The following is a 27,670-nucleotide window of genomic DNA, read 5'->3' as shown; positions in this document are numbered from 1 at the left end:
CTTATTTTTTCTCTGAGCCTCTGGTCACCTCTTACTTGCTCCCATCTCCTCAGACACTGCTTGCGTGTTGTCTTTATTGTTTACAGGCTGCACTCTGCCGATGTCTTCCTTCTAATTCATTCAATTGTTCATGTAGCTGTTATTATATAGATTTGAGTTGCAAAACATGCAGTACTTGCAAAAGAGCATCAGAATGACAGTTGTTGGGCTGCATTCTTTTCCTAAGTGGCAGAAATGTGTTCAATTGCGGTTTGAACAGTAACTATGTGTGTCTGGCTTTTCTATAAATTAGATAGAGTAGATAAAGATGTAATGATCCCCAAAGGGAAATTGGGTTTGAGATTAGGATACGGATAAGAAGAGAACATAAAGAGTGCTCAAGATAATGTGGGAGTAATTACAAGAGAGGAAAACACTGCATTAGAAATATCAGTCAATAGACACACAAGACTTCCTATTAGTCAAATAAAAGATAAAGATAAAAAGGTTTTTACTGACAGGGTAACTCTGTATTCTCAGATATTCATCAGTTGTCAGATTCACACATAGTAAGAAAGTGAGAAATGTAATTAGTCTGAATATTCACATGATAAGAAAATTACATTTAATCAGAAACGGCAAATGTGCATCACTAACTTTTAATGAAGTATTAGATGATAGATAAATAGAAAACCTAACATATATTAAAATAAAAACGTGTTGTTAGAGGTTTATATTAGATAACACAATTAAACTGATTTACAAATCATTTTAATAAAATTACTGAGGTTTTCTCAGTTTGTCTGTTTTTACGTGTGCATTAATCCCCATTGACACAAATGCTGCGGCTGCACATGTATGTACGTGTGGACTGGGGCAGTAATTAAATTCAAATCACAGACATCAAACATCAACACGGTGGAAAGTACAGTATGACTTGACCTTTAGTACAGTGTAGTTCCGCTGGTCAGGATTCATCCATCTTCCTTCTACCACCACCTGTGTTTGTTACATCACTCTGAGTCTTTTCAGTTTTTAAATATCTCTTTGTCTCCTCCGTCCAGACCGATCAGTCTTTACTGAGTCTTTTGTTTTCTTAGTTTGACTTAGTTGCACAAATCCCTTCATTCCTTTGGCGTTTTGCAGGTTACTGAAGTGTTGACAGCCAAATGAAATCCACAGTTTTTTCCCTCTTCTTTGAAGGTTTTAGTCTTTTTCAAAGAAAACTAGCCAGAACTCCAGAGGTGTGTGTATTTGTTGGTCTGCACTGTCATTTGCCGTGTTGATGTTTGCACTGACTGACAATCCAGGACCGAACCCGTGCTGCAAAAGGCCTTACAGCTCTTCCTGTCTTCGCTCTTTCTCTTCTCTCAAACTTTGATTTTTTTTCTTCTTCCTTCTCTCTTCGCACCTTCGTTCTCCCAGACATTCATTCCTCCTGAGGCATCTTTGTCCTAAATTTGCCTCTCAGTTTCTGTTGATGTTATTTTTTTAGATTTGACAGCTTGACAGAAAAGTACGTTTGAACCGTGGTGAATGTCTCAAGTTATATTTTGACATTTTTCTGGCATCTGTGTGTGTTTTGTGTATGTGTGTGTCTGCTCGTCAATGCAGCCTCTTATTTTTCCTTCGAGAGGCTGAAAACAAATCAGTACTAATCAGAGAGTGCCTCACTATTCATTGGTGACACATATTTAACAAACACACTATTTCTTTTGTAACTGAAATACATACAGTACACACACACATGCACACACACTCTCTGATGTCTTGTTCAAACTGGCATCTGTAATAGACTTCTGCATTATAGCATGTCACAGCCGTATTGCATTAATTGTGTGTTCGTGTATGTGTGTGTCAAGTGGTTTCTGATGGGTACAGAGGTTAAATATCCTGCCCGCTTTTCTGGTCGCTGATGGTGATTCGAGGGCTCTTGTAGGGGCCGACTTGATTGCATTGGTGATTTGTGGGCGGGCAGGAAACTGCGAGGTAGGGCTGCAGAAATGACAAATGGCACGAAGCGATAATAACATTGACGGGGTGACAAAGAGATGCTGTGTAAATACCTAGATCTTTTGTAAGTGTTCACTGATGTAGCCCGAGGAAGAGCAGCCTTGGGCTGATATTGACAGTCACAACTGCCCCAACTATACAATATATACTTTATAACAGCCACTGCAGAATAAAGTTGGCTTGGAACAAAATAAAGCATTTTATCATTTGGACATTACATATATATACCAATACACTGCATCAAATTAATGGAATAGTGAATTGTGAAGATTAGGGTTGGTCTTGCTTTTGGCTGGCTGTTGATCAGCACCGTGAGGTCATATTTATTCTAAATGACATGCTACCTCTGTTTATAATGATGATCATTACTTGGTTTTTGTGTTACGTTGTAGGTAATGTGTTTTAGTCTGTGGTGTGAATATACACTGCAAACCTAGTGCGGCTCATTAGTTGGTTATCATGTACAGACTTGGACCTTCATTGTCATGGTTGCAGAACTACACATGGTTAAGGAACAAAAAGGAGTTGGTTTAGAGCAACAATCATGATCTGGGTTTAAATAAAGTAACAACACTGACTTGTTGAGTTGTATTATTCACTGCTAGTTTGACAGAGTAAAAGTAAAAAAGCTGGTGTGTCTCATTTCAAACTCCTGTGTTTTTGATGTTACACCACACATCAATAATAATAAAACTACTGGCCTACTGGTAGGAAGTAGGTGCCTGAGTGGCCAATACACAATGGGTACTGTCGCGACTGATAACTGACCACTGAATAGCAGAACAGTCACCTGACTGTGACAGAAACACAGTTTAAATCTAGATAGTGACTCCATAGGTAGTCGTTTATGTAATATGATGATATACATAGGTCCTTTTATTTGATTAATAATCGATGGGTTCATCTGTTATTAGAAGAGGCTGTTGCAATGTTGTAAACTACTCATCTCATCACTTTTGCTGACTTAAGAAATGCTGGTATAAAGGCTTCAATTTTAAACAGCACTTTCCTTTTAGGCTAAGCAGCAGGGATTTTGAATCACGGTTCCTGCTGAAACATTGGACTGAGAGCTGTATGGAGCTGTCAGTCTCTTTCACAGCGAAGCCATTATAGCAGCGTTATACATCCACAGAGAGAGTGTGAGATGAAGATAGATGGATTACCTGACTGGTAAAATCCCTTTGTAACTCCGACTAGAGCAGATAGAGCTGTCAGTGACAGACGTAGAAATGGCAGCAGCTGATAAGAGAAACAGGAAGGAGGGAAGGGAAAGGATGGAAAGACGAGAAATGGGAAAGAGGAGAACATGGGGAAATGCATATGTATAAGCTATAAATAGACCGGTACCCCACAGGAGACACAGGTACTGTGTTTTTATTCATTCTTAAGGGAATTTAGATATTTTACTCGACAATATATTTTACAGCCTGACTTGTTTGCTTTGACTGTGCTTTTTACCTATTAGCTATGGAAATCAGATTCTGATCTGAGGAAACAAAGCATCATTAACAAACCAGGCAGGAATTGTATTTTTAGACTATAAATGTAAAAAACCAACAACAACCTACAGTAAGAACTGATTCTCTCTCCTCAGTTTCCCTGTCGGTCTTCTTGGCTCTTTCTCTGACCCTTTCTCAAACTGATCCCTTCCTACTTGCCCTTCACCGTGGAGGAGAGTCAGCACACATGCAGCTACACTTACTGCTGTGGAGGGCAAGTAAACAGTGACCCAGTCTCTGCAAAATACAAGTATCAAATTATCCACAGAAACTTCTCAAACCACTCCACTGTCCATCTGCAGTCTCAGTGGGCTTCAAACACTCTTGCCAAATATGCCATATTGTGATATATTTGGGAAGAAATATGGCTAATTATGCTGTTTTTGTTTCTTCTTTTAGTTGTTAACACTCTTTTTTAGAGTAATCTTGATTGTAGCGTATATATTAGCTCTTTCATAGAGTCGATTACAACCAGCTATTTACAGTAAATTCTAGTTCTTTCTCACAGAATAAGTTTGATTTAGCATCTCCCTTCACTGACAATTCTTACATATGCTCTTACAGAGAACATCAATATGATTAGTAGTATTTTTGCTGTTTTACTTGTTTGCAGTCTGGATGGACGAGTTGTAGCCATTAACACAAATTATGTTAAAGAAATTAGATGTTAAAGGATTTTAGATCAGTAACATCTGTAACTAACCAATCAGCATCATTAAGAGGTTGATGAGTTCATCTATTGCTTCATTACCACCTGTTTGTGTGCAGGATACTGGTGTTAAAACTAAAATCTGAAGAAACCATTAATGCTGTCATAGACCTGTCAAGTCAGTGCATGTTTGATTCATTTCAAACACACTACTCTACTACTACTACTACACACTACTTCTTGACCTACCCTTATCAAACCATGGCAGCGTGTGTTTCTAAAATGAATTAACATCACATCAGATCTAGTTTCTTTATGGTTGTTTACGTTTCTTAATTTTCTTATTTTAGAGTCTTTCAGCTCAGCGCTTGCTCTCTCCAAGTGTTCACACAAACATTTCACAAGCTCAATATGCATGTGCATGTGGAGGCTTTTATCTGCGTGTAGCTTTTCCAAAGAGATCCAACACAAAACACTCACACACAATTTATCAGGGGGAGCAATAAATGCCCATTTTTAAGACCAAGCCACCATATAAAAGCCTTGGATCACAGAAGTAATAGCTCCCTGTAGGCCAGCGATAACTCTCTGTGTTTATATGTGTGTGAGAGGGAAAGAGAGAGCGAGAGAGAGTGGCAGACTGAATGGGACAAACACTGAGAGAAAGGCAATAATGTCTGAAAATGACAGACAACCTCGAAGAAAAGCAGTGATAACCATGTGGAGAGAGAGAGAGAGAAGCACAAAGACATCATCGACAGCCTCTGTTTCATTTTCCATCTCTGCCAGCTCCATCTAATCTGAGCCCCTGATGTGTTTCTTTCTTCATTTGCAGTTAGTGGTTAGATTATATACCCCGCACCCAGCTGTGGGCTCCATATTACTGTGCGCATGAGTCGAATGTGCCTTTAAGCCCACTGATGGTGCATGTTTCTTTGTGTCTACCTGTGTGTGTATGTGTGTCTTTGTGAGACAGACTTGATGCCAGGTTAGAATAATAAATAACTGTAATGTTCCCTGAGTGATTTTTCTCCTTGAGGCAAATGGAGAGGAAATTAGCTCTTATACAATAGGAAAATAGGTCTACATGTCTCATGCAGTGTACACAGAGAGTAACCTATTATCTCACTTTGAACTCAATTTATATGTTGAGTGACCGCATTGGCTGAAACTTCCTGTAACAACTCCAGCCAACTGGAACTTGAAGGCAACAACCCCCGTTCACCTACTGCAGAGAAAGGTAGTAAAACAAAGTTTACCTGGAGCATATTTAACTTAATTTAATTTAGGAGGTTACAATCGATCAAATGTTGTCATCACATGAATCATCACAATGTATTATTTGTCACTTTGGGCAGTACAAGGTTGTAGTTTAGTTTTCAGCGCTTCTCTCCTTTGGCCTCTGTAGATTGATAGATTTGAGTAATTTACTTTAATAAAAAGCTCCAAGTTGTAAAGATAAAACTTTAGATTCATTCAGACAGGATTAACATAATCCAGGGGGAAGAAGAGAATAAGATACTCACTGTGTTTCTTGGTTCTTTGATTCCTCATTCCAGATGGCATTTTAACCAGTGGGAAATTACGGGATATGGGCTGTAATAGACACAGGCTTTCAGCAGGACAAAAGACAAAGACAAAAGCCTCCCTGAGGAAAGGCAGGAGACATGAAGGGGACGTGTGTACGTAGAGACATGAAGCAGAGACTGTGTGAGGTGGAACAGAAACACTCAGAGGTGTAATAAGTACATCAGGTTAAAGTTATTTTACCTAAACTAAAGTAACCTGGTGTAAAATCTACTTAAATGAAAGTGAAGAGTAACTTAGTTACTTTCTGTTACTGAAGATTGAAGTTACTTTTTTGGACTTGAAGCTGATGTTTTTGCTTTTTTATGTTCAACTTCAACCTCAGCTAATGTGACAGGGATTCAGATTCATTTAAGTTTGCATTTAGTTTCATTTTAACTGCCTGATGCCCAATAAACTGTGAATGCACTTAGAAATTGTAGAAAAAAGAATTCCCATATCTAAAAGTTTCCTTCAGTTTCAATATAATCCAGCAGCAGCCGTCTGCGCATCCGTCAGTACAATACAAATTGGAATTAATATTGGCTGATTCAGCATATTTCTCATATTGCTAATTCAGCAAAATGCAAACAGTAGGTTATAGTTGTAAGTTAACAGAAATCGTAGGAGAATTCAGTTTTAATTCTTACTGGATGGGCTAAAAACTTTCTAACATACACTCCAGATGATATTAAAATCACCTCTATACCACCTCTTCTGTACTTTTGGGGCTTCTGTCTACTTTTGCACCAGTTTGCAGGTGTTAGTTTGAAGACGAACTTACAGTGATTCTTATAGTTAGGGAGTTATTTCATAGACTATATTCATATTCGGAGACCTTGCTGATGAAAGCAGTAAATGAAGAAACAGTGATCAATGCTGAAGGTATAGAGACTTGTATTTGCTCATAAATGCAGAAATAACAGCTTCATTCTGGCACATGTCCATTGTGAGAAACAATTGGTGCATGAAATTCATGTCAATATTTCAAAACCACAGATTGTTCTATCAATAACAAGCTTCTGCTCAGTACACAGATGCTATGAGATGACTCAACTTTGTGAAATGTATCATTTTATGACTGCAACACATACTAAAGGCAACACTCGAGAAACATTTCTACACAGAATAATGTGGTTCAGCATCAGTGCAATGTAAAACTCATCCACAGACAGCACATCAACAGTCATAAATATATGTAGACACATATGCAAGCACACTAAAGGGCACGCATACAGTAGTACAAGAGTAGACAGGCATGCCAGTATAATTTATGCACATGTACTGTAGAACTGCATGTAGAAAGTCTTACACAAAAATGGAGTCATATTATAGTTATTGTTTATTGATGCTTGTGAGCCAGGCCGTAATGGCAGTAAACCTGGCAGGAATGAAACAAGGCTGTGCCTTAAGACTATCATGATGGGAGTGAAACATGAAATTTTCATGGCAAGGTCTTAAACAGTCAGTCACAGCACCTGGAGACAGGGGCCCGGCCAAAATAAGAACTGATACAGCCAGAGATGGAGTTTCATTTCTACCTGTAGGCCTGAAGAAACCGCTTTAACAAAGAACTAATGGTACAGTATGTTTCTTTAGATACTGGTGGTCATTGTGTATAAGAAATTAATATGAACATTATGCACATATAGAAATGTTGATCCTGCTGCATATGTTTTATTAACATAATAACTCACACAGTGTTTTTACTGAGCTCATCATCACTTAAGAATTCCTAGAAGCAGTACTGATTCGGTGAATCATGACTCAGTTTGTGTCTCACCGCTTTAAATGAAATCATCGAAGCCTGTGTGAAGTGTGAAGCATCTTTTTTTGTGGAGAACGTGACGCTGACCTGATCTAGATTTTATTGAGCATTTGCTGACCTTTTTCTTTCTGCCCATTACCCACGAAGAGCTGCTCTGTAAACAAACAGCCTACTAAAATGATTAATAAGTTAATAATTACAATAAACTACATTTTATCAATATTTGATGTGCCTGCTAGCACGCCGGTGGGATGTGGAGCTCGGAGGCAGAAAAATCCTCATTACCCAAAGGCCTGTTCTCTCAGGTTTGTTTTGCATCCTTGAAATGCAGTCATTGGTTGTTATTAATGCAGTGGCAAGTAAGATTCATATACCATCACAGCCTTTAAGAGGTTTACATGTTATTGACGGGGTCATGAGTAAATGAAAGTTGCTGTTTTCAGGGTTGAAAGAGAGTCTGTGTTGACTTCTGAGTGGCTGACACACCTGCAGTGAAGTTGCTTCAAAGCATTTTTCTGCTTTCTGTGAGGGGAATATCTTTCTCTCTCACACTCTCACTATTTCTGTCTGTCGTCAACTCTGTCTGTCTCCCTACATTTGTCAGAAACAGAATTTTAAAATACTCCTTTTTGGTATGCTGCTCACATACATATAAAACAACTTGCACAGCAGCTCAAAGGCAAAATGCACATACAGCTCCGTGCATGCAGGCACATACAGCATCGTCACAGCCCGACACAAAACCATGTGAATATTATGAATTATAATATACCACTCACGCACAAACACACACAACGTGCATGCATCAAAACATATTACACTGGTGGCACATGACAAATGCATATACTGCACCAGATGCTAGATGAAACAGGAATACTACCCGTTACTCTGTAGATGCACACTCAGACTAAACTGACACTAAATTCACATGAAAGTAGTGTCTTCTTCATATACATAAGAAGAATCTTGGATGTCAAAAAAACTCTTCTTGGATGGCAGCGAACTGAAAGCGAAATGAAAAATAAAAACATCTGCTTAGATGTCAGAATGTCTTCTCGGATGTTTAAAGGATCCTATTGACCATAAAGTCCTGTTCAACATAAAACAGTCTTCTTGGATTTCACCCAGAGGCAAAAGTCTGTTTACATTTTTTAAAAATGTTGGATTAAACAAAAAAAGCGAGAAGACTGTCTTCCTGTAAAATATGACTTTCTAGGTCGTTAGTGATGGCAGCAGATTTTTGGGAGAAAAGCATTTTTACAAACCGACCAAACTATATTTATTTGGTGCCTAAACCCAACCAAAGCACTTTGTTTGCACAATTGTAATCTAGTCACATGAAGCTCATCATGTTATGAGCAATTTTAATGCAAACCCAGTAAAGTAACCCTAGTAACCCATGGTAATTAACCCTTAGCATGTTCTTTTCAGTGCCTTGAGACGACAGCGGCCTGTCACGACTCCCGATACTAAAAAAGGTGGAATTTCTAGAGATGTATTGGGACAAATATTTGTGTGTTACAGTTGGTGAACCTGTTGCAATAGAAGCCTTTTTTAGAATTGTAAGCAAAGTTTGGTCAAAGTTTCCACAAAGACCAAACCAGACAATAACACACTTACACACTTGGGGACATTCAGATGCTCGGGTAATAGTCATAATGGAGCCTTATATATGAAAGGAATGGCAGCCATGGCATTTGAGAAGGTCATGTTGAACAGACATTATCCAGACAGAATTTTTTTCAATTGTCTTGCAGTGAAATTGCCTCATTCATCAGTCTGATCATTCCAAGCTGACAACGTTTGTTTATTTTATGAACATGTTTACTTTGCTGTTTATCGTATCATTTCCAATCATTTTCCACTTAGACAGAGTGGAGTTTGTGTTTTCCACCTTTGGGAACACACGGATTCTCTTTTACTGGCTTTTTCTACTTTCCTACCTGTCCACCCCCCCGACACGCGACCCATCACTCGCTCCCTCCCTCAGCGTGTGACTTCTCAAATGAGGCTCAAGAAGGCAAAATAACCAAGATGGCAAACGTGTAGAAATGCATAATCATTAAAAAAGCCAATTACCCACAGGTTCAGTGCTACAGGGGGGAGATCAGGGAACAGTCCAGAGAAATTGTGAACTCTGTCATATGGAAACCTAACAGCTTACAGCTAGACAGCCTAGTCTTACACCGAGTGTGTGTGTTTTTATATCATTTGTGTGAAAGTAAAGGACACTTTACGTTTTATATTTCTGTATGTGGATCAGTGCTTAAGTGTGTGTGCACCAAAGTGTGTGTGCATGTGTGTGCAAGAGAGACAGAGAGTGTGTTTGTAAATTAATGTCCCAATGAGAAACAGCTGTTTAATTCACCGTGTCATAAATCTGCGTCTCGGGGAACAATATTAAACTTTATTACCATTTTTCATGTTCACTTTCTGAGAGTGAGCAAACACACACTCGTACACAATTACACAAGCACTGTAAGCAGGTACACTGACACACTTCACTGGAGGCACGTTTTCTATATGTGGACACACACTCTGCCCCCCCCCTCACCATGCTGAGGTGTACCATTTCACTACACACACACACTCACACCCACCAATTCACTGGTAATTATCTCCGGACTCCAGAGGCGCAGGAAAAGATCACATAATTACACTCGTCACATACACACCTCGGATCCAAACACGCTACACTGAGCAATGCATCAGCCCCATGAGGTTGTCTTCATTAAAAGGAAATACCACTGAACTTCAGCTGGTTTATGAAACTTTTATGAAAACGCCAAATTGAGCTTTGACTGTGAGTTGAATGAAAACTGCTGCTGCTGGTTCAGGATTTAGAGGAGTGGGCTACTGTTTACTGAATTTTCCCACTTTCTTCCTGTTTATACTTTTTGCATTAACAGAACCGACACACTAGGATACGTAACAAACTCCCCACCTTATTCCAGTCTGTGATTCGATGGGGCCACTTGAATAGACCAAGATATAAAACCCTGTGTCATCATCGAATTGTTATTTTAATGGCTGAGAAGTGGGACGGAGGCAGAAAGCAGCAGTGGTGCAATAAACAAATACTTGAACCTTCTGAACTGTCTGTCGTGTGTAGAGGGTTAACTGTGTAAAAAGCACTGTAGTGATGTAGCAGATTAAAAATAAAAATGACGGAAGGTGTGTGTGTGTGTGTGTGTGTGTGTGTGTGGATAGATGTTCTGCACACATCAGTGAAATGCTTTTCTGGAGAGGCTCCAGAGAGAGAATAATATTACATCAGCAGCTTAACAAGAATAGATTCCTTTGTGTTTCACCTCCTTTATTGTTCATGTCCTTCTTCGTTCTTTTGGTCGCTCTCAGTTTTATACATTTCTTCTTCTGTCTGTGCTTTTAATTTACAGTATTTCAGTAGTTTGAAGTGATCTATTCATCCTCTTTTCTCCAAACTATTGTTTCTCTTTCTGCCTTTAAACGCTGCCTTGTTACAGTCACACTCTCCTAACTCTATGTTGCTGTCTGCAGCTCACACAAACACACTGACTGATGAGACACCCGGGGCCCCAGCGGAACCAAGGAAGGTTCCCAATCCATTGTCTCTAGTGTCAGCAGTCACATGCTCAGTCTTCGATCTCCGATAGGTCAACCCCATGACCTGCCCAGCAAGGGCTTTTGGGATTTAGAGTTCCCGTGGGTCAAATCCTGAGCAGGGATTTAGTGTTTTTATATCCGTAGCTGTGGAGTGTGTGTGTGTGTGTGTGTGTGAATTATAGGCTCTCTATTGATTACCTATCTATGAAGTAGCATTAAGGTTTTCCCTAAAGGCCTGATCAATAAAATCAATCCACCTGTCTTTACCACCTTATTAAGGAAGGATTAGAGCAGCTTGATGATGGCCTGTAGGTACATGTCTGTGTGTCTGTGTGTTTGAAAGCGTAAGATGCCTCATTCATTCCTGTCTCATTTGGCAGTTTGACTACAGATGTCTAGTGTGGGGTTAAACACACATCTAACTATGTCGCTTCTTCTTTGAGGAGGGAGGTCTACCTGCATTTTTCCGTCCTTTCCAGATGTACTTATTAGCATCATCATGTGTGTTAGTGTCATATGAAAATGTTTTTATTGGCCCATGTAAAGGTTTTAGACTCTGACAAAGGATGAAAGCATCAGATCAGAAAATGCTCATATTGCTGATTTTGTAAGTGGGAGAAAATGATTTATTCAGTGAAGCTAAGTCTTGATTGTAAACTAGCCCGTCTATTCATAAACAGATGAAAGCACACACACACTCTCCTTCACCCACAGTAAAAGGACAGATCCATCCACTTGAATATGCTGATGTGAGCCAGTGTAAAAGCGCTGAGGTGCTTCAGACAGAGCAGTCAGCCAACAACATGTTCTTGTATCTGATCCAGATAGTTTCACTTCAGACTCCCTTAACGCCTTCATAATAAACCTCTCTGCCTACAACAGTTCTTCCCTTTAGCATCATTATACCCACCTGTGAGCCTTTTAATTAGCATCCAGATATAAAGGTTCTGCTGCTTGTTTTACTCCAGCGACATCCTGCTTCACATTCACATCAGTCAGCTTCCCAGTATAACCAGTTTGTTAGTGGTGGCTTCTGAGCAGCTACTCTACACGTACCACAGCACCTTCTCATGGACCCACCTGGAGCTTTTAAGGTTTACCTTACACCTTTTTACACCGTGAGTTTGTGAAGGCCATTGCGGCGCTGAGAGTGATGTTGGGCTGTGCTTGACTTAATTAAAGAGTGAAACTTGTTTCTAAGGATAGTTGGCAGGTTGTTGAGAAATTCGAGCGACACTTTTGGCGCCCTTCATACACACTTATAGGGCGAAATAGAACCATTATGTGCACTACATGAGTGCATTTCCATCTTTCCGCACAGAAGTAGACATAATACACATAATACGTTATAATTTACTCTATACTGTTCACATGCTGCATATTGTGGAAAAATAACAGCCTCTCAAGAATAAACTAAGCTTTTGGAATTAATGTGCAGCTGCTTTCAGACAAAGGCATATGATTCACAGTTATTTCTTTATGCTTTTGTCCTGCCATGTTCTGTGTTTGTAGCACCGACTGGCTTGCAGTGAACATTGAATTAGCATTTCCTAGCCCGACGCTGCAGTTAATACATACTCATCTGTGAAAATTAATTTGCATTGTATAACTTCTTGCCACTATGCAGTCACATTGGAACGAGAGATTATAAAAAGACACAGGGTTGACAGAGCAGCACGTTGAGTAGAACAACCGCATGAGCTGCCTGATAGACGTTTCCAGGCCACATGTGGACACACGCTGTCTCACCGCGCCATCGAATCACATCTCTATCACTGGATTTCAAAAACCCTGTTGAAATTACAAATGTAAACCGAGCTCTTAGATGCTAAAAGAGTGGCAAGAGAATTTTGCTCGGAGGGTGTCTAAATCCAAAAGACGACAGACACAAAACACCAGATAAGGAGAATGAAAGAGAGATTTAAGAGCTACACAACCAAAAACAAGCGCTCTTTGTGCAGAGACCCCAGGGAGCCATTTGAGCACATCTGACTCTGTGAACATCTTGAATCGACGTCGTGTTTCAACAGAAAATCTAGAGACGTAATTGATCTATTAAAGGGTGATTTAGTCTGTGTTTCTTTTCTTTGTTTCACAAATTCTTTTCTTATCCTCAAATACCACAATTTGGTTAATAAAAAAAAAAGTTTGTTATGAAACGTATGGAGATTGAAATATGGAAAACATTAAATTACCCTGAAGAAAAGTGAAACTTCAGCCTCTCAACTCTGTGTTCTTGCTTTCACCAAGGTCTCCTTCTCTCTTTCTGACAAAGTTAGCCAGCATTTGCTTTGCCATTGTGATTTCTTTCTTCTATTTGCCTCCTAAATTCCCCTTTGCCACCAGGTATTGGCAAAGTGTCAACATTTGGCTTTTGTGTTTTGTACGAATGAAGGGAGCCGGCGAACCGCAATGTAAACCAATGTAAAAGCATTACGGAAGCTATTTACCAGGTTTGTGAGGAGTGACAAAATTCCCAAGGCACACACGCACAAAAGCCCTTACACACACACACACATTCAGACACACCACCTGCTCCATTTGCTGTAATAGGAGTAAATGAATTAGATTTTGATGCTTTAAAAGCTTTTTCTTTCGGCTCATATTTAAAGTAAATTTCACTCTAATGGTGAGGTGTCTGTGTTCACAAGCCACTGATGATCACGGGAGACAGAAAGACTAAAGTAGAGAAAGTTAAACAGCAAAGGAGAGAGGACAGTGGGGGGAAAAGATAGATTGTAAATGGATTTTTAAAAAGGAAAGATGGGGAGGGACGGAGGGGAAAGAGATGAGGATGAGAGGTGCAGCGGATAAAGCGGAGGGAGAGAGAGTGGGAGAGCTACTCACAGTCAGACGGATGAAAGAGTTGTTTGCATTTATGGTTTGGCCCATTGCGCAGATAATGGCACTTCAATTATTGATTTGTCACTTATCAGATTACTGAAGGGTTTAGAGAGACAGTGGGAGCGAGTTGGGGGCAGCGTGATGATAAGAGATAACTCCAGACGACAGAACATACAGCAGATACAAAAAGAATGTAAAAAAGAAAATAAAGGGAATAATAAAACCATATAACAAACACTTTGACGTGCAGCAAGGAGGAGTCGGGCCACGAACTGCCGACATGAGAGTCGGAAGGACGGAGCAAAAAAACAGAAACGAGGATGACTCAGCAACCAGGAAGATGATTCTGAGAGAAAAGAGAGCGATTAAGATTTGAAGAGCGTGAGTTGGTGGAAAGCCAGATCCTCTAAAGGTCACTATGTGTTGTTATTATTCTCAGTTTTTGCTGTTGACATCATGTTTAAACTCATGTTTTTTTTCTATAGTGTGAAAGTCACTAAACAATCAGCTCTCACCGGAGTGGAGAACAAAGTGCTGAACATACAGTATAGTGTGAGGTGACAAATTATGGAACATGTAAAAAGCAATACTGGAGTTTTAACAGCACAAATAAAGTATAAAATGCAACTAAAAGGGCAAATAATGATGCTGAGTAATTCAAGAGAATGGGTGGATGTCTTAGACACAAAGCTTTTAGAGACAGACAGTTGAGGTGATACATCTTACAGATTAGTGTGATGATGCTGATGCAGAGCCATTACCCTTTTAGAACACAGAGCATATGGGTTCCAGCACCGTGTGTGTGTGTGTGTGTGTTTGTGTATATGAGAGAGAGCGAGAGTGTGAGGCCTCAGGGGGAATCGGTGAGCTAATGTGTGAAATGGGTCGTGGGCCAATGTGATGTTTGTGTGTCTGACTCCAGCGCCTGTCGTCATGATGATGATCATCATCATTTTATCCAACAACAGCATATTTTGTCATCCAGCTTAAGTCATGTCTGCACCGCAGCTGATCCTCCTATATAATTTCCTCCTGTGCTGCAGTTTTTCTCCCTCTTTAACTTCCACTCTGTTTTCTTTCTTCTCTCTCACTCATTCATTGAATTTTAAATTATTTACATGCATTCAAAATATAATAACACTTTACAACATTTATATCTAAATGTATATTTCTCTATGTTGAATTTTTATCTTCTTGCTCCTCCCTCTCTTCTTCCTTCCAACCACAATTTCACATACTTGTTGAGATTAGAGAGACAAAGAGGGAAATACACTCTGTGACATATACGAAGATACAAAGAAACCTGCTGTTACTAATGGAAGAGAAACGACAGTTTGCATGTTCTCAGAAGAGCAGGAAAGTGGGATGAATGTTGCGTGTGTATGTGTGTGTCTCATACTGTACCTTCTCGTGTCTTTAACTAGCATCCCACGCGCTTCATAACCAGGTTTCTGCTCCTGTAAAGGGACTCAGTAACTCCCCTGTCCTCCCACACACACACAAAATAGAAACAGAGACAGTGAGACATTAACTGCTCACACGTAACACAAAACAAAACACAGTACACGTTTGATTTTCTTTGTTCATGGGAACATTGTCAATTTATTTATATCACAAACAGTCAGAGATATTACGTGTCAGATGTCACATCAACTCTTTGAGGAGTTAGATCAAGCGAAATGCCCATTTTAATATTTTAAGACGTCAACGGCTACAAACACATCATGATCATTATAAAACCTGCTCATATTTACCACTGTCATTAATGGGACCCAGTTCTACAGTATCACTGCCTTTAATCAGCAATTACAGAGAAAGTAAAAACACTTCCTACTTACTAAGACATGTAGACTGGCTTTGAGTTTCATAACTAATCTGTAATGTAACTCGTTTGTCATTGCCAGCATGAGAGCATTAAGAAATGAGAGGAGAGAGATGCTGCTGAACTAAATACCCCTAGGAGGTTATCTCAATGTTGACAATCTCTCATCTTATCACACAATAACAAACATAAGTGCAGTAATAACACCTGAAATTAGCCGAACATAAAGGAAACATACCCTGCACGTCCCTATTACATTACTAACAACTGATTAATGAGATATGACGCCATGTTGTATTTTGAACCTTTATTTATTCACTACAGTGTCTGACGACTACTCTGAGCAGCCTACTTTACTGTGCAGATCCACTGCAGCCGCTGGGATTAAGTGCTTTGCTCAAAGGCACTACAGCAAGCGAACAACACTGTTGGGGTTTTCGCTCCCTTTTGATTTAGAAGCCTTTGGAAAATAAAAGGAAAATCTCAAATTCTCGACCGTATTTGTGAAAACAGCTGGTCTCATGTTGCAGTATGTGCTGGAGTTGACCCACTTATTTTAGTGTGTGTGTGTGTGTGTGTGTGTGTTTTGACATGGTAGACAGATTCATCAGTTTTTCTCACGTTAACAGATTGCTCCTCTCTGACCTCACAGCTGGGAAACAACGTGTGAAATGAGTGTTGTGTGCACTATTATTGTGTGTATGTGTGTTCGTTTGTTGGGTTTGAGACTATGTATGAGCGACTGTAAGTATATTTCATGTGTGAGTGGTATTTTATTGTGTTAAAAAAAAAAGCTCCTCACTACATCCTAACATGTTGTGCGAGATGGATTTTGTGTGAGCATGTTTTGCATTTACAGTTGCAACCTTGCCCGTTCATTATTATGACACTGGTGCATGTGGGTCAATCCATTTGCATGCATCATTTTTGTGCGTTTGTGTGTGTGTATGTCTACTTTTCCAATGGAGATAGTTGTCAAGGTGATCACGCATATTGTCTCTGTGTCAAGTGAACACAAGTCTGCTTTATTTAGAATAAAAAATGAAACTAATCTCTTTATAAAAGCTGTGCAGAGCTGCAAAGGGCAGGAGAACATAAAGGGTTGTGAATTTACAGATTGGTGTGTGTGTGTGTGTGTGTGTGTGTGTGAGAACATGTACTGTAGGTGTGAAAAAGAAAATGTAATCAGATCCAGTGCGCTGTGGAAAGACCCAGACCCGGGCCAGATTACTTCAACACTCACACCTGTACACAGACACACACAGACACGCACACAAACCGTCATTTCACTTCAGTAATAAGACACAATCTTCTTCTTCCAGGCAATCGCACAATAATGTAAGTTCAAAAATATCAATACTCACATGCACACGAACACACACACACAGTGCAGTTGTGGATTAGTTCCATTTAGCCAAGATAGAAGTGATGGATGAAATCTTTTAGCCAATATGTGTATCTAAACGTGTGTGTGCATGAAGTTTGTGGGTGTCGGTGTTAAATTCTTACTGTGGGCGATAAACGATAGAACTAGCCACCACAGGGTAAAACATTTATTAACAGCATTGATATACAAAGTTTCTTTGGTCAAGATTGAAAATAAGGTTAGTTTAAGGTCACGCTGTGCCTCCAGGAAATGAAGTATGTCAATATAATGTCCTCACAAGTATGATAGCCCAAGTCTCCAAGTGTGTGGTTCTGACTCTGGTTCTTCTGTACAGCCCTTCCTCTTCAAAAGTCACTGCACTGCCCTTTAAAATTAAAATGCCATGACATCCAGACTCTCTGGTAAGATCTGTCTTTACACACAATGTAGACTTCTCTTCTTAACGTTGGAATCTTCCAGACATGTGATAAAATAAAAAACTAAAAGGAAATGAACAAAGAAATCATGTTAACTGTCCACTGAGGTTATAAACACATGCAAACACACACACACACACACACAAAGTAAAGAGAAGTTCAACAATCCCAATAAACTGCTGCGCACACATTTCTTCGTTCTACATTAATTCAGTACATTTTCACACCTATGCGAAAGAGTGAACATGCACACACAGGACTGTGTTAGACCCACACAGGAGGACACCTGCTTGATTCAGTGTCTCCCGATCTCTTGCCAAATGGTCGAACAGTCACTTCTAACTCTCAGTCCAGTGGATGGCAGTCGGCCAAATGGAGCCGGCCGATCCATAAAAGTTCCATCCTGTGCCATAAAGCAGGGACTAACATATACTTAAACCACGAGTCAACAGAGAAAATGTGTTTTACGTCGCAGTTCAGAGCCCTCGGGGTGTGGGTACATTAAGAAGCTGATATACAGCTCGGGTGAATTAACAAGCTTGAGATGTTTTCGCTGCATCGAGCAGATTGGCCGATTATTCCAGCAGCATCGCAGTACTTGAGAAATTAGTTTAACAAACTCTATCTGCAGCAGATGGAAAGATGAAGAAATGATAATCAGTCAAGAAGACACTGATCTGGAAACGGGCTTGACCTTCAGATCGGGTTTAAAACAGAAACTGCAGTGGAACAGGAGCTACTGCAGCTACTTTATTGCCTCTGTATCTGTAATACAGTAGCACCTCTATGTTGGATGATTAGATGTTGACCAGTGGTCTATTAAGTCCCAAACTAAATGGAACACATAAGCATATGTGGACCCTCGTACAGGAAGATCCAGCTAAAATATTTGAAGCGAGAGTGGAGTAGAAGACACAACAGGACTCGTACAACCAGATAAAATGTTGAACATGCTGAACATTAATGTTTCAGGTCATTTCCACTCATGCACATTCACAGACCAACCACTGCGAGCTGCATCAACAGTAGCAGCTGCCTGTGGTCATGTCGTTATCATACTGACCGTCTCTGTCCTTCCTATATTTGTGTCTGCAGGTTCTTTCATGGTGGTGAATGCATCAGGGAGAGCATCAGGGCAGAAGGCCCACCTGTACATGCCCACCCTGAAGGAGAATGACACCCACTGCATTGACTTCCTCTACTCTTTGTCCAGCCGGGATGGAGCCAGCCCAGGCACACTCAACGTCTATATCAAGGTTTGTCCTGTGCGAGTGTGTGAATGAGTGAGTGAGTGACTGACAGAGAGGGACAGGTGGACAGATGACTGAACAGACTGAGCAGGTAAACAAACAGACCTCTGTTCTCTGTCAGCGAAGGGATTGAGTGTTTATATACAGTAGGTGTGTGAGAAAATAGTCACCTATACAGTCAGACCTCGTCTGTTCCCCTCAAGTAGGATCAACATAAAGTTTGCCCTGTTTACTTCATTTTTTGTACTGTAAAGTTATAATAGATTTTTTTTGCATAAACCAGTGGGTACAAAAATAGAACAACACAACATATTAAAATAATAAAACTGGAATATGACATGTATGTGTGGGAGTACTGGGCCATACTGTCAATTTGTTCTAAATTGTGTTAACAATCTTTAATAATTAGAATTAAAACTGTATTGAAATAATGAAAATTGCACCTTTTAATTTAAAAACTTGAGTTCAGCTTGTGAATCTCTTTATTCTCTTTATCTATGTCTGTCCTTGTTTCTTGCAGGTGAATGGAGGAGCTCAGGGTAACCCAGTATGGAACGCCTCTGACACAGTCACTGAAGGCTGGGTGAAGGCTGAGCTGGCCATTTCGACATTCTGGCCCAACTCCTACCAGGTAACACACACATGCTGTGGTCTTTTACTTTCTGTAGGTCATATGTAAGGGATAGATAATGAAAACAGACACAGAGGTCTACTTTCAAATGCCACCAAGAAGTGGTTATACTTATGTTTTTGTTGTAATAAGGAGAGTGATTTCCCCCTCTTGATGTGATTGAAATCTATAACTACGTTCCATGTGTCAACAGATACATGTGCAGAAGGTAAAATAAAACTAACAATATTCAATTTTTTTCATATCTAACACCACTTTTCAAAAATACTTTTTCACAGCAGACGGTTTGATTGTGTCTGAAATCACTTGTTCACTCAGTCAATAGTTCTCATCATTTTCTGTCATCATTGACAGCTGTAGTCGCTCTCAACTGTAGGATTCATGTCTATAAAATGCATTTCATGTTTTTATTGTTTTAAGCACATACAGTGGCAAGAAAAAGTATGTGAACTATTTGCACTTCATGGTTTTCTGCATCAATTTGCCCTAAAATTGCTAATTAGAGTCAGGTGTTAGCACAAGTTAAGAACGTTAGTTGTGGACTAGAGTTACTTCGACTTCAACAAGAAGTGGGCGGTCAGTCAAAATGACCCCAAGAGCACAACAAACACTCATCAATGAGGTAAAGAAACAACCCAGAGTGACAGACAAAGATTTGAAGGCCTCATTGGAACTGGTGAACATCTGTGTCCACGAGTCTACAGTAGGTAAAACATTGAACTAGCAGGGTGTCTATGGCAGGACACCAGGAAGCTGCTGTTTACTAAAAAGAACATTACTGCAGCCTGACGTTTGCCAAAGAGCACACTGACACTCCACAGCAGTAATGGCAAAATATTTTGCTGACTGATGAAACAATATTGAACTATTTAGGAAAGAACACACAGACCTACACCTGACATAAAAAGGGCACTCATAAAAACATTATCTTAATTGTAAAATATGGTGGAGGAGACATCATGATTTGGCCCTGCTTTGCTGCATCAAGGTCTGGCCACCTTGCAGGGTTTAAGGGAAGATGAAGTGTGTCAAAAGATTCTTCAGGATAATGTGCAGTTCTGCAGAAAGAATGGACAAAAATTCACTATGAGATTTTTATGTTTTTTCTCAATAAAGACATGAAAGGTCCGAATATTTTTGTGTTACTACTCTAGGCACATTTTATTAGTTAATACTCTTCACTTAGATAAATATCAGATCACGTTTTATGACAATGCTACTACTTTTTTTAAATGTCTGTGATCAGACTCAGTCGTCATGGTTTTGTGTGTAATAATAGAACACACATCTGCCAGTGACGCTGATGTCATGTGACAAACCTAGCATCTACGGTGGGTAGGAAAGGACAATATACATTAGTACAGTATCTAGTGCTCTGTAAGAGCTATAAAGAAAACAACATATCAGAGGAGTTTATTGATAAAGATTCCATACAATGAAAATAATATATGTACAAAAAGATCTCATACATTTTCACAGAGGTCAGTTAATGTCTGTGGCTTGTTGTAGTCTGTGTGGTGACCAGTACACAAAGAACTGTTGCTGTTTAATGACTCTGTTTTCTCTGTGCGTGCTTTGAGTGTGCGTCTGTGTGTGTGTTGTGTGTGTTGTGTGTTGTGTGTGTTGTGTGTGCGCCTATCAGACTCTTTAAGGTGCAGAGACGTTTCCCCGCTGTGTTGTTTTATTGAAGCAGCACAAAGGCGACTGTGTTTTACCTAATGACTGAGCTGTGATCAATACATGAAGGCACCCCTGTGTCGAAACACAGATCTGAGGCACAATGGAAACGAAAGTGAATTAAGTGGGTGTGTGTGTGTGTGAGAGAGAGGGAGTGTGTGTGTGTGTGTGAGAGTGAGTGTGTGTGTGTGTGAGTGATTCTTTTTCTAATGTGATGATCCATCCCTCCTATAGAGAAGCGACCTGTCTTTTCCTGTTTAGTTATAATAAAAGCATCACATACTATTATCCTCTGCATGTATGTTTTCATTTGTCAGTTCATACTACAGGGGCCAACATACAGTATGTCGAGGGTGTCAGGCTCAATTTGAGCCCAGGAACCTACGTGTGGATCTGTCGATGACCGATCATAAATTGAATTTGGATTTTGAGGAGAGATGTATTTTTCCATCAAGAGTTAAACTATGGCAAACACTGTGTTCTTGACTTTGACTTTATTTTTTGACTTTGCTTTATTGTCCCCAAAGGGTAAATTCTTATCCACAACACTGCTCCTGTTTGACAGAGTACAATAGACACAACAACACGATAACGACAATAATGAGAGCAAACAGCAGCAAACGGCACAGCTCAGCGGGGTGTGCTGTTTAGGAATGTGATGACTGAGGGGATTGTGGCTCTTAAAACAGGCCCTCGTGCGCATCAGGGCCTTGTACCTGCGACCTGAGGGCAGTGGAGCTAAATGTTCATTCAGTGGATGTGTGGGATCCTGTTCATTGTGTTTGATGGCATGATTATTTATTTAAACTAAACTGAGTGTGTGAGTGTGTGAGGACCACACTCAAGTACATAGTCAATTCGAACCGGGTATTTTAATCTGACACATACTCAAGACCAACTACAGGTTGTGTACTTTGGTGATTTCTCAGTTAAAGTAAAGGGGCTGGGGTGTTGGGGGAGCATGGTACTGTAGTACTGAGCACACACAACAACATTGTCAAAATGTTGCATCAGAAAAAGCGAGACCAGTGTCATTGACTTCTAGAAAGTTGACATGAGTGCCAGAGAGGAAGATTTATTTTTGGAAGGAAAGGGAGAAAGTAGAGTCCTCCCAGAAGTCTTTAGTATTCAGACTGAGTAGCAGCTTATACTGTTGAGGATCCTGACAAGTACAGCACAGAGGTATATGTGTGTTCACAGTGTGTGTTTGTGCATGAGCATATCTGTGTGGGTCAGGAGTGCATGGCCCCTTGACAGCCCTCTGACTGTTACCCTGAGAGTCTGTGTAAAGAAAATGTAGAAACTCAGAAAACACAAGAGTGATGTGATGGAAGAGAAATGGAGAAAAGAAGAGGAGGGTGAGAAAGAAGGGAAGGAGGTGAGGGAGAGTGAGGAGGAGGAGAGGCATATGTGGTTGGCATAAGGATGGAGACTGAGGGATGAAGAGAGGGAGTGAGGAGATGAATAGTTGCTGACTTTTAGCGGAACATTCCTCTGGGGTTTCCATATGAGCTTCGCAGGGGTGTCAAGATGTTGCAGTTTGTCGAGTTTATCTTTTCGAAAACTGTGGCTCAACCAGATTTTTCTATCTTTCTTTCCCTCCATTCCTTCCCTTCCCTCTCTTCCTCAGGTGATCTTTGAGGCCGTTTCAGTGCAAGGCCATCCCGGTTTTATTGCCATCGACGACATACGAGTTCTGGCTCACCCCTGCCGTAAGTGGTTCCGTGTGTGTGTGTGTGTGTCTCATAATGGTTGACCCTGCACAACTGTAGCCCCACTGAGCATCATCTGTTTTATAGCCATCTCACACAGACACACTCACAAACACTGTGTAAAGGACAGATTGTGAGGCTTGCTGACAGGCTGCACAGATCCAGGAAGGAGGTCCAAACTCGGGGCCTTCATCACTCAAATCTGACAGAAACACTTTGCTTCACAAAACTCTGGACTGCTTACTGCAACAGTCTGCGGCTCACTTACCTCCCTCTATCTTCTCTACTCTCACGGTCTTTCGTTATTAGCACCACGTGTGGCCTATGCCACGATGTTTGGGTACAACAGGAAACAAACCACTGGAAGTTTTCTTTCATATATGAATGTGTTTTTCTATTAATATAAGCACCGTCATAATATAAAAGTTTGTCATTTGTAACAACCTGACCATTAGCATCAGGGAGAATTATTGTTAAATGATCGATGCAGACTCTGTTAGGCTTATCTCCGTCTGCAGACAGTCAAAATGAAATTAACTAGTCGCAGGCTGGTCTCAATGTCAGACCAAAGTCACCCAGCGTCTGGCTGCCTGCTCATCTGTCTCCTAGCCATCAAATGACTTTCTGTGTTGCTCCAGGCAACAATACTGAGTCCTGTTGTATTACGATTGTTGTTTCTTGTGTTGTTTGTTCTGCTATTATAATCCAATATGAATTTACTGTGTCTTTGATAACAGGCTCATGTCATTTAGTACATTTAGTATCCGGACATTTGTTTCATTATTGAAACCCACAGGACTTGTTTTCCATATTACCTACAGTATTTCAGGCCACGTATAAAATAAATTCATTTTAAAATACATATATTTTATATACATATAAGTACGATGGTGCCTGTTTAGCTCCAGTATTCACAGTTGTTTTTTGGGTTGCAGGTAAAGCGCCTCACTTCCTGCGTCTGCAGAATGTGGAGGTGAATGTGGGTCAGAATGCTACGTTCCAGTGTACCGCTGGAGGGAAGTGGTCTCAGCATGATAAACTCTGGCTCCAGGTTTGTACACACATATCGATGCCTCAGTGGTGTCGGCATCAACATCACGGTCAGAAGGTCAGAATGCCATAGGTCCAGATACTCTAAAACTGGGGTAACTAACATGTAGTTGGTAAATCACCTCGATACCTCATCCTGAGGTATCGAACATGCCACATGGTTAAATCGATTAATATTCAAATGAATATTTTAAAATGAAGTATATCAATTCTTGTAAAGAGCAACATATCAAAAACAATCTGTTATTAATGCTATTTCACTAAAAGATAAGTACGCTAACATCCCAAGCCTTCCTAGAACTATTTCAAGATTGATTGAAAACTGTTGTTTGGCTTCACACCAATGACTCCATCTCTGTACAAGTGGCACACGCTCATTCTAGTTTTCTTCCATGTAAACTGGCAAACTTTCATGTTTTCACTTCACATGAGTGTAAACCACTGAGGATGCTGCTGTGTACAGTAAGTACACTTGCAATTTAAAGGTTCTTAAATGCTGACATATCATACTATGATGGTAAAAGCATATTGAACGTGGAGATGCAGGAATCGTGTGCGAAACAGAAACCATCAGTAGATTTCACGTCTGAGTTGCTCAGTTCAAATTGCTTCTGTTTCCTGCCAGGACTGATATCAATACAGGGTCATCACTACACATGTCAGGTGTTGATGCATGTCTTTTGGAATCTCTGTAAATTGATAGAATTTCTCACACGAACAACTAAAAATAGTTCAGAAACAGAATTGTACCAGCTTTTTCTTTCTAATACTCACATGCACCAGATTATATCCTACAGTACGTTAATTAAATTACATTGGGTGTTGGGAGAAAGCAGCCATCACTGTGCTATGTGTTTAGTTTTCTGCTTCAAGACAAAACATGCTTCTTGCTTTTGCTAATAACCCATTTGTCTTTCCCATCATGCAGCAGTGGAACGGTAAGGACACGGCACTGATGGTGACCAGGGTGGTCAACCACAGGCGTTTCTCAGCGACCGTCAGTGTTGGAGACACATCGCAGCGAAGCACAAGCCGCTACCGCTGTGTTATCCGATCAGACGGCGGGTCGGGGGTGTCCAACTATGCTGACCTCATCGTTAAAGGTAAGCATGAATTAAAAGTAGGAGTTAAACTACGAGTCACATAAAGGTACAGAGTGTTTCAGCTAAATTTAAATGGATGAAGAACCAGCAGCGCTCAACAAATCTGATCAGCATGGATGTAGTAAAGTGGGACAACATCTCTAATGTAGACAAAGTGAGAAACAACACTGGGTTGTGGGTGTGTTTGTGTTAGGTTGTTGCTCATTAGTGCTGTGAGAACGCTGAGGATGGAATACTGAACAGACTTCACATTAGTGACTAGAAATCACAATGAGCACCTTTCTCTGAGCAGCATTTTCTTCCTGTCTCTCTCTCATATTGCCTTTCTATGTCTAATGGATTGTTTCTGATAGCAGCTTTAGCCTGTTTGTTAATGTCTTTAATTGTAGAAACACTAACAATATATATTACACGCTCCAGTTTCTCACTTCACTTAACCTGAGTGAGATTGAGGCGAGAGTGAGTCGACTACTACAAACAATTAAACAATATCAAACATGGAAAATGTTGTTTTCTCCTTCCCGTTCTTATTTTGAATGCGTTCCTTTCACCTCTACTCGCCATCACATCCTCTGTCCCACTTGTTTTTATCTGTGCTGCTCGACAAATCCCCTCGTCGAGGACATTCAAATCCTCTAATGCGATCTCAGCTCTGTGCTCACAGTCAATGCAAGAAAAAAATACCAAGGAATCTTTGAGATTTACCATCCCACTCCTCAAACCGCGGTTCATGTGAACAACAGGAAATACAGTGCTGTCCTGCTGAGAAAGATATTGATGTACTGAGGAGGACGGGTAATGTTGTTGTAGGGCTTTTGATAGAATTATAGCATCACAGCTATCTGTTGTTGTCAGACATAATTACATTCTTTTACTTCTCCCAGTCTCTTTTTCTTGCACTCTGTGTTTTGAATTCTTTGTTTTTATCCATCTCTGTCTCCTCCTTCAGCTCATGGATTTGTTTACTGGATGAATTTACTTACTTACTGAAGAAAAATCATTAAATTTCTCTCAATGTTGACATGTCTAAAAAAAAGCTAACTAGCTCACTCAAATCGCTGCAGTGAAGTGCACTGAAGCAGCTACACGGTATGTTAACACACTGTTTGGACAATCTGTGGCTAAGGTATTACCATAGATTGATCGTCACATCACACCACTAACGTAACACAGAAATGAACTAGTAGAAAAATCTTTTTCTCAGACTTTCTATATTGTTCTAAGTGTCCTTGACCACACAGAAGCCCCTGTTGCTCACTCACTGTGAAGCCGGGTTTATGCTTGGTTGCTCGACATTCTCCAGAGTTATCGTTTGACAACATGCTGCGTTGCACCTTGACCAAAATGTATACTTTGGAAACAGTGGTAGAAACACAGATGAATGGCTGCGTGGAGCACGTGACACTATGACTGTGTCTATTTTAATAATACAGTTTGATGTCTGAGATGCATTTTGTACCTTTAAGATATTTACTTTCATTTAGTTAAATGTAAAAACAAATCCATGTAGTGCAGCAGAAATTGAACTGACTGTGTTTGTTTCTATTGGAATTTAAATTGCATCATTGAAATAAATGTAAATGTAGAGTTGCACTGGCCTAAATTATGCTCCCGATGCATATTTGGTATGAATTATGCTGTTAACCTTATTTGGTGGGAAGGATGTTTTAATCTGGAGGGAGGCTGGTGTGTGTGTGTGCTTATATCTGTGTGTGTGTGTGTGTGTGTGCTGTTTTGATTAGATGATAGTTCAGGGACTGAAACTGTCATTACCATCTGTTAGCAGAACACACAGACTGTCCCACTGAGACTGTCCAAATGTGTGTGTTTGTGTGTGTCTGTTGGATGTGTAGTCGTGCGTGTGTGTTTTTCGTTTTCTATCTTCTGTATGTTTGCGTGTGCATCTATTACTCTTGTTGGGGGAAAATAAATCTGTTAATACAGTCACATAACTCTACCCATTAACTTTTAGGTGGAGGGTGAGGATAGGGTTAGGACTGTTCAGATACTGTCTATGGTTTGGCTCCAGGAAATTCATATAATTCAGTGTAATGTCCTCTGTAGTGGCACAAACACAACTGTGTGTTTGTAAAGCTCAGGTGCTGTCAGCCATGCATTGTGCCAGGGGAATAGCCCATGCCAACACACTGAACAAAAGAGAACTGCAACAGGAAACACACACTTCCATGAGCACACCTCCTGGAGCCCTTTGAGTGTGTTGCTAAATGTGAGCATATGTGGTGTTGTCCCTGTTTCATACGAGTGTGTGTTTGTGATTTTCTTTTTATTCTATTCATCCATGTGTGGTTGCGTCATCTTTTCTTTGTGTGTGTCTAACTGCGTTACCATTTCATTTGTGTTTTCACGTGTCAGGTGTCATGGTTATTGTGTGTCTGTGTGTGTGTGTGTCTGTGTTCTCCCGGGCTGCTAAGTGAAGTTTGGGTTAATTAGTGTGTTGTTCAGCCAGGTGTGACCGGGGGAATCTGGAGAGAGACACTTCTCATATTACAATGCCCCCTCTGTGTGTTGTGTGAGTGTGAGTGTGTGTCTCATGCGCGCTCATGCATGCGTGTTAATCTGTGACACGACACTGCTGGCTGGCCTAACAGATGATGTCTTCCTTGCAGACAGCTGAAAGTAAACATTCATAATCGAGCAACCTTCTGGTGAGATAAAGGCAACAGGCAGTCAGGGAGGCATCTTTAATACAACACTCAAC

The 27,670-nt window shown here is 40.3% G+C and overlaps 1 protein-coding gene across 1 annotated transcript in view; it reads left to right on the top strand.

The window, feature by feature from the left end:
• The window catches only part of ptprt (protein tyrosine phosphatase receptor type T), a 236,773-nt gene that overhangs the window by 40,537 nt on the left and 168,566 nt on the right, over nucleotides 1–27,670 (top strand). The window contains exons 3-7 of the mRNA XM_026347177.1: nucleotides 18,624–18,784; nucleotides 19,299–19,409; nucleotides 22,717–22,798; nucleotides 23,734–23,849; nucleotides 24,777–24,951. Coding sequence (XP_026202962.1) covers nucleotides 18,624–18,784; nucleotides 19,299–19,409; nucleotides 22,717–22,798; nucleotides 23,734–23,849; nucleotides 24,777–24,951 — 645 coding nt within the window. The remainder of the gene's footprint in view (nucleotides 1–18,623; nucleotides 18,785–19,298; nucleotides 19,410–22,716; nucleotides 22,799–23,733; nucleotides 23,850–24,776; nucleotides 24,952–27,670) is intronic.

The sequence above is a fragment of the Anabas testudineus genome, chromosome 5 (genome assembly GCF_900324465.2).
Source record: "Anabas testudineus chromosome 5, fAnaTes1.2, whole genome shotgun sequence".
Taxonomy (NCBI): Eukaryota; Metazoa; Chordata; class Actinopteri; order Anabantiformes; family Anabantidae; genus Anabas; species Anabas testudineus.
Note: the sequence above shows the minus strand (reverse complement) of the source record. Positions and strands in the feature narration are given on the sequence as shown.